General features: G+C 38.9%; 1 protein-coding gene across 2 annotated transcripts; it reads left to right on the forward strand.

The window, feature by feature from the left end:
• Nucleotides 1-478: 478 nt before the first annotated feature.
• LOC106874104 (protein canopy homolog 2) lies at nucleotides 479-6,566 on the forward strand. Of its 2 annotated transcripts, none has more exons than XM_014921708.2 (6): nucleotides 479-541; nucleotides 1,956-2,073; nucleotides 2,988-3,103; nucleotides 3,833-4,027; nucleotides 5,444-5,543; nucleotides 6,061-6,566. In XM_014921708.2, the coding sequence occupies exons 1-6, from the start codon at nucleotides 494-496 to the stop codon at nucleotides 6,252-6,254; spliced, it is 771 nt and encodes a 256-aa protein (XP_014777194.1). In that variant the 5' UTR covers nucleotides 479-493; the 3' UTR covers nucleotides 6,255-6,566. The 2 variants fall into 2 exon arrangements, with proteins under 2 accessions (XP_014777194.1, XP_014777195.1); XM_014921709.2 differs by lacking the exon at nucleotides 479-541 and adding an exon at nucleotides 548-728.
• Nucleotides 6,567-6,572: the final 6 nt, after the last annotated feature.

Below are 6,572 nucleotides of genomic sequence, written 5' to 3' on the forward strand. Positions count from 1 at the left end.
CACCACCACCACCACCGCTATCAACATCATTACTTTCGAGCGAACGACTGGGACCTGCAAATGTTAAAGGCACCGCCCCTTCCTCAAGATTCAGCAAAGAAAAGACAATTTTAAAAAGTAAAAAATATCATCATCATCATCAACATCATCATCATCAACATCATCATCATCAACATCATCATCATCAACATCATCATCATCAACATCATCATCATCAACATCATCATCATCAACATCATCATCATCAACATCACCAACACTCGACCCCCATCAGCGGCAGCAGCAGTGTTACCGTTATCATCATTTGAAGCTATTTAGATCGAAGCGAAGAACGATAAAGACCCAAACAACAACGGTAAAAGATATATAATCTGAAAATAAAGACGAATAAAATAAACATAGCGTCAACATAAACAAGTACGAGAAACAATGAACAAATAAATAAACAATAAATGAACAGTTCACAAAAAATCTGATCGTTAACCGGAAGTAGATGTTGAATTCTCTGCCCCTGAATCCAATCAGTTTTGGCCACGCCGAGGTAGGACAGGATTTCGCTTAACGTACCAAACACACACACACACACTGCTCAGTTGCTGTATATATATATATAAGAGATAGATATATATATATATATACTGTTGTATGTATATATAAATTAATATATATGTATATAGATATACATATACAGAAGCGGCTTTCTTCTTAAGTTATTTATTTATTTTGAGGTAAGTATTAAATATCGCTTATAAATTAATACAGTTGTCATCCACCTTTCAATATTTATATATGTGTATATATATAAATATAAATATTTATAAATATATGTAGATGTGTGTGTGTGTGTGTATTTCATGTTTATCATTCTCTGCAATCTAAATGTATAATTATTTATTTCTGTTGACACTTTTCGGTGTCGGGTTTCGTCGCTTCTCTGTCAGTTTCACAATCTGAATGAAATCTATATAAATGTGTGTGTTTAAAATTGTTTAACCCCAAAACAAGGCAAGTTAAAAAGGAGATTTCAATATCTTATATATAGATAGATATGTGTGTATGTGTGAGACTCATGAAAAAAATATATGTACGACAGTTGGATGGATGAGACAGGTAGATATAGGTGAGTTGCTGGACAGATAGATGGACGGGCTGGCTAATTGAGAAGCAGATATAGTTAGATAGACGTTTTATTAAACTAGGAAACAGATACATCAGCGGACAGACAGACAGATGTGAGACGCACGGCTTGATTAGATAGATTGGTAGATAGATAAAAAAAAAAGACGAATGTCAAACTCGGCAGAGAGAGACGATCCAAACACCAGCAAGCTCACCTTAACATCTTAACAAAGGAAGCATGCATCAGATTAATGTAGTCCAAGATACATTAGGTCAGATGCAAGTAAGATAGGATAGTCTTGTCTCATTTGGTTATAGAGTTAATAGATAAAGACTGAGTTTAAACAAGTGACAAAGTCGGAGATATTGTCTTTCTGACAGGTTAGAAGGATCGAATCTTGACAGAGTCAGTCTTGTATTTTATTCCAATGTCATTCATTTCGTCATCATCACCATTATTGAAATCCACTTTTCCATGCTGATTTTAACGTTTGACAATATCTAAGTCTCAGTTCTTGTAGGCAGCATTTTGGGTGTTATGCCAAGTGCACCAATTATCAAAGGAATAATTTTCACATGTCTCTTCCACAGTTTCTCCATTTCTCTATCTCGTTCCTCGTTTTCAACATCATTTAACGTCCGTGTTCCTTGCTGGCATGGGTTGGATGGTTTGACAGGAACCATTTGTGTCCAAGAATTACATTGAGTTCCAAGAGGTAAACTAGCAGAATCATTAGCACATTGGCCAAAATGCTTAGTGTTGTTTCTTCCAGGTCTTTCCTCTCTGGGTTCAAACCCTGCCAATGCCTTGTAATAAAATCTTAATTTAATTGTAGATGCAGTGTTCACCATCAAGGCTGCTGTGGCCAGTGTCCATATTCTTGTCTCTGCTACTACTTCTACTTCTCTCAGCGGTTGAGGCAAAGTCCAACATTGAAGAAATGAAGTGTGCAGGTAAGAGAACTTTAATGCATTGCAGTTTCAATCCCAGTTAAGGTTAATTCATTAAGAAAATATCATAAAATGTTTGCTTTCCAATCATGTGATCTTAGGTTCAAACCTGACCAAAGTCTTGTGAATGGCTTTGGTAAACAGAACCTGAAAGAACCCTATGGAATGTGTGTGTGTGTGTGTGTGTGTCACCACCAATTCTTAACAACTAGTATTGGTTTGTTTTTGTCCCCAACACTCAGCAGTTTAATAAAAGAACCAATCAATGAGTATTGGTGTTGATCCATTAAAACCCTTCATGTTTGTGCTCCAGCATGGCCTCAGTACACTGGAACAAGTAAAAAATATTATGAGATAAGATCTCAGCAATGGCTTTTTTCTGCTTCATTTCCTCCTCCCCCCCTTTTCTTTCCCTCTTCTTTTTCTATTCTTTTCTTTTACTTGTTTCAGTCATTTGACTGCAGCCATGCTGGAGCACCACCTTTAGTCAAGCAAATCAACCCCAGGACTTATTCTTTGTAAGCCTAGTACTTATTCTATTGGTCTCTTTTGCCAAACAGCTAAGTTACGGGGACATAAACACACCAGCTTCTTTGTTGAGCAATGTTGGGGGACAAACAAAGACACACAAACATATATACACAATACATATATACAACAGGCTTCTTTCAGTTTCCATCTACCAAATCCTCGGTCCGAGGCAATAGTAGAAGACACTTGCCCAAGGTGCCACGCAGTGGGACTGAACCCAGAACTATGTGGCTGGTAAGCAAGCTACTTACCACACAGCCACTTCTAGTATAAAGTAACTTCATACGTATGTCTGTACAGAGCAGACATGATATTTAGTGTCATCAGATTTGCTCGATTGATTTCCGTCTTTATTATTCTTGTTCTTTTCCCTTCTTTCGTTCCAGTTTGCCGAGTTCTTGTAGGAGAAACAAATTATAGAATAAATCTTGTAGACCCAAAGAAAAAAGTTCAAGTTGGAAGTTTTCGTGTCGACCCAGACGGTAATCAAAATACACATGAGGTAAGGACACCTGCTGGGAATCAGGGGTCAGTTGATGGGGCAGAAAGATCAGGGAATAGAGAATGTGTTGCTACTCTTGTTGTTGTTGTTGTGAATTGTTTTCTGACGTAGGATTAGATCTATTCTAGTAATTGTACGACCTCCTTGACCTTTGGTCATTCCTGTTGCAAGCATTTGGATCGGGTCTCCAATCTGTGAGTAACTTCCTCCCTTCCTTACAGTGGTTTCAAAGACCCTGAAAAGGGTCATGCCTGCTGCTCTCCCTCTCCTCGCCAAGCACATAAAATAATATTCAATAATGATCCTTTCTACTCTGGGCACGAGGCTTGTCTGGTGCTTAGTGACTCCAAAAGGGATCAAAGGCAAAGTCAGTCTCGTTGGGATTTGAACTCAGAACTTAAAGCTGGAAAAATGTCACTAACCATTTTCTCCAGTGTGCTAACGATTCTGCCAGCTTACAAATATAAAACAAAGAGGACAAACAGACAGACATCTATCTATAAAGATGCTTGACTGGTCAGAAAGAAGCGTGTGGGGAAGGAGTACAGAGTATAAACTTTTGTCAGACAGGGAGTGCTGTGGATGGAGTTATTTAGAGAAGGTCTACTAGATATTGATGATCAGGAGTACACGGTCAGGAGTTAACTCTTCATTTAATTTGTTTGTTTAATAAACAATGGTACCATGCAATATTCTAATTTCACTGGCTTTTTTTATTATATTTTCCAGGTTCCATATGGAAGATCCGAGCTTCATTTAGTAGAGATTATGGAAAATTTGTGTGAGTCTACGAAACATTATGCTGAGACTACAAACAAACTGGGGAAGAAGACCTTAATTCGGACGATGACATACACTGGTGAAGCTGTGTCACTCGATGACTTCAAAGTAAATTCTGAACTCTCAGAGAAACTAAAATATATGGTAAGAGATGCCATCATTGTCTTGATTTTACCAAAACCTATTATTGCTTTGGTTGTTTGGTTTGCAGTGCCATGGATCTGAGTTTCTTATACAAGGGTTTTGCAAACCAAATGGTTTGGGACCCGGTCCCACTATGTGGCACCCTGTTGAGTGTTTTTGACTGTAAGCCAGGGCTATGGCTATATGATTAAGAAGTTCGCTTCTCAACCATGTTGTTTCAAGTTCAATCCCATTGCGTGGCTTGTTGGGCCAGGGTCTTCTATTTCAGCCCCCAAGCAGAAACTGAAGAAGCATGTTTTACATATGTTGGATTGAATTGCCTGAGTTCAGTCCACTCTGCAGGACGAAGGCCTCCTCATATTCTCTCCACCCAGCCACAGTCTGATGTGGAGGTCGTGAGTGGACTTGAGATCATACTACTTTGATCAGCCCACCCTGCTATACTGGCTTAGCAGAAGGGTACAGTTTTTTAAACGCTTACCCAGCAGTAATTAAGTCAATTACATCGACCTCAGTGCATAACTGGTACTTTTTTTATCGCCCCTTAAATGATGAAAAGTTAAGTCGGCCTCGGTGGAATTGAACTCAAAACGTATAGACGGACAAAAAAAGCGTTAACTATTCCACCTGTCGTGCTCACGATTCTGCCAGCACGTGTGCCAGATAGAGCAAAGTTATCTCCCTTATATCTTTTCTTTCCTCTTCTCTGATTATGTTCTGTAGTAAAGAGCTATGTTCCTTTATGTTTTATGTTCTAATCTCGTTTAAATCACCTTTGGCATCTCATAAAATGACGGATCCTTACCTGAACCCTTTAGTTCTGTGATGGTTGAGTGTGGATAAGGCTACCCTAGAGTGTGTCATCTGCAGTGTAGAGGCAAGGGCAAGTTTGTATGGAAGACCAGTTGTTGTTGTTCTTGCTGCTGCTCTTTCTGTAAATCTTTTTTTCTTTCTTTTTGCTGATACAAATTAGCTCCGATGTCACATTGTACCATTCACACTCAGGTTCTGTCATTTTGCCATTCAACCATTTGTTATATTAGCAGAGAACAATCCAATCAGGCCATTGCATATCTAATGAAGAAAACTGTGTGAAGCCCTTTCAACGGACTAGTTTTGTCGCAGATTGTATCTTGCTGATTCAGCTTAAAAGTTATATTAAAGTATACTTGAGTGCATGGAATACTCAGCCACAATCTCATCTCCAAACCACGTAATTTAATTAATTGCACATTCACTTAATTAAACAACTATATAGTCATTACCAAAACTAATTGAGGATCTGACTCCTCACCAAATTAACACAATGGCACCATACCAGTTGTCCCCTACCATTGTACCAGTGGTCATCTTAATACAATACCGTTCCACACCACAACACCCCTGTTAACCTGACCTTTTCTTTTTTTTTTCCAGTGTGACAACATCCTGGAGGAATATGAAGAGAAAATGATTGAATTATTCCGAAGACTTGACATCAAAGACCATGGCACCAGGTTGTGTCGGGATGTGATGCGTAAGTACAACATCCTTCTTCAACTCAGCCTCCTCCTCCTCCTCTTCCAGTCCCCTCCCCTTCCTCTTCCCTTTACTTAGCTCAAACTAAACCAAAACCCAGTGTCTTTAAATGTGACCCCTTTCACTGCTGTATGTTTATATGGATAGATGCAAAACGAGAGAAAGCAAAGAGTGGAGACCTTCAGACGATGAATATTTCATTCTAAACATAGACATTTATATTAACAGGTCCAACTTACACAAAGTACAAATGATAGAGAAAATGAAAAGGGAGGAAGTAAAGTGTTTTGAGTCCAACAGCTGTTTCTGGGGGCTCAGATCCATCATAATATTGGTAGATGTAGTCCATTACAATATGCAGGCCAAAACGGAAGCAATCAACGTTGGATAAATTAAGCCTATCAACCTCCTACTCTGTCTCTATATATTTCTATATCATCTCTCCCTCTCTCTCTCTCTCTCTCTATGTATCTGTTTGTTCTTTGCATCTCATACTTTCTTCTTCCTCACTACAGGTGTGTGCACATCTGATGACATGGAGGTTGAAATGCCAAAAGCCCCGCTCAAGAAAGATGTGGTAGAGGCGGCAGAAGCCAAGAGAAAAGCCAGCAGTGAGGAATCGGATGAAGATGATAAAAGTGATGAGGAAACTGACGACGACGATGACGATGATGATGACAAAGACAAGAAGAAAAATGAAGAATTATAAAAAAGGGGAACGGAGGGGAGGGGGTTAGATTATTTTTATTTGGGTTTTGTTTTCACTGTAACACTCACTCCTCTCCCACCTCCTCCATCATCACCAACAAGTCTCATTATCATTACTGTTTCTTGTTATTATTGTAATTAACTCTCTCACTACCCTCTCATCCTCCTCCTCCTCCTCCCTACCTCTTAATAATCTTTTATTTACTGCTGACATTAATTAGCTCCAACGGAAAAAAAAAGCATAGAAATTTTTACTCACACACACACACACACACACATATATGTATCATTCTCTCTCTCTCTCTCTCTCTCTCTCTCT

The sequence above is a fragment of the Octopus bimaculoides genome, chromosome 15, assembly GCF_001194135.2.
Source record: "Octopus bimaculoides isolate UCB-OBI-ISO-001 chromosome 15, ASM119413v2, whole genome shotgun sequence".
In the NCBI taxonomy this organism is placed as follows: domain Eukaryota; kingdom Metazoa; phylum Mollusca; class Cephalopoda; order Octopoda; family Octopodidae; genus Octopus; species Octopus bimaculoides.

Excerpts from the sequence above, each read along its gene's own strand:
- LOC106874104 (XM_014921708.2), top strand. The coding sequence starts at position 494 with ATGTTGAATTCTCTGCCCCTGAATCCAATCAGTTTTGGCCACGCCGAG. Across the intron at positions 542-1,955 it reads TCAGTTTTGGCCACGCCGAG|ATGCAGTGTTCACCATCAAG; the intron begins GTAGGACAGGAT and ends ATTTAATTGTAG. Across the intron at positions 3,104-3,832 it reads GTAATCAAAATACACATGAG|GTTCCATATGGAAGATCCGA; the intron begins GTAAGGACACCT and ends TATATTTTCCAG.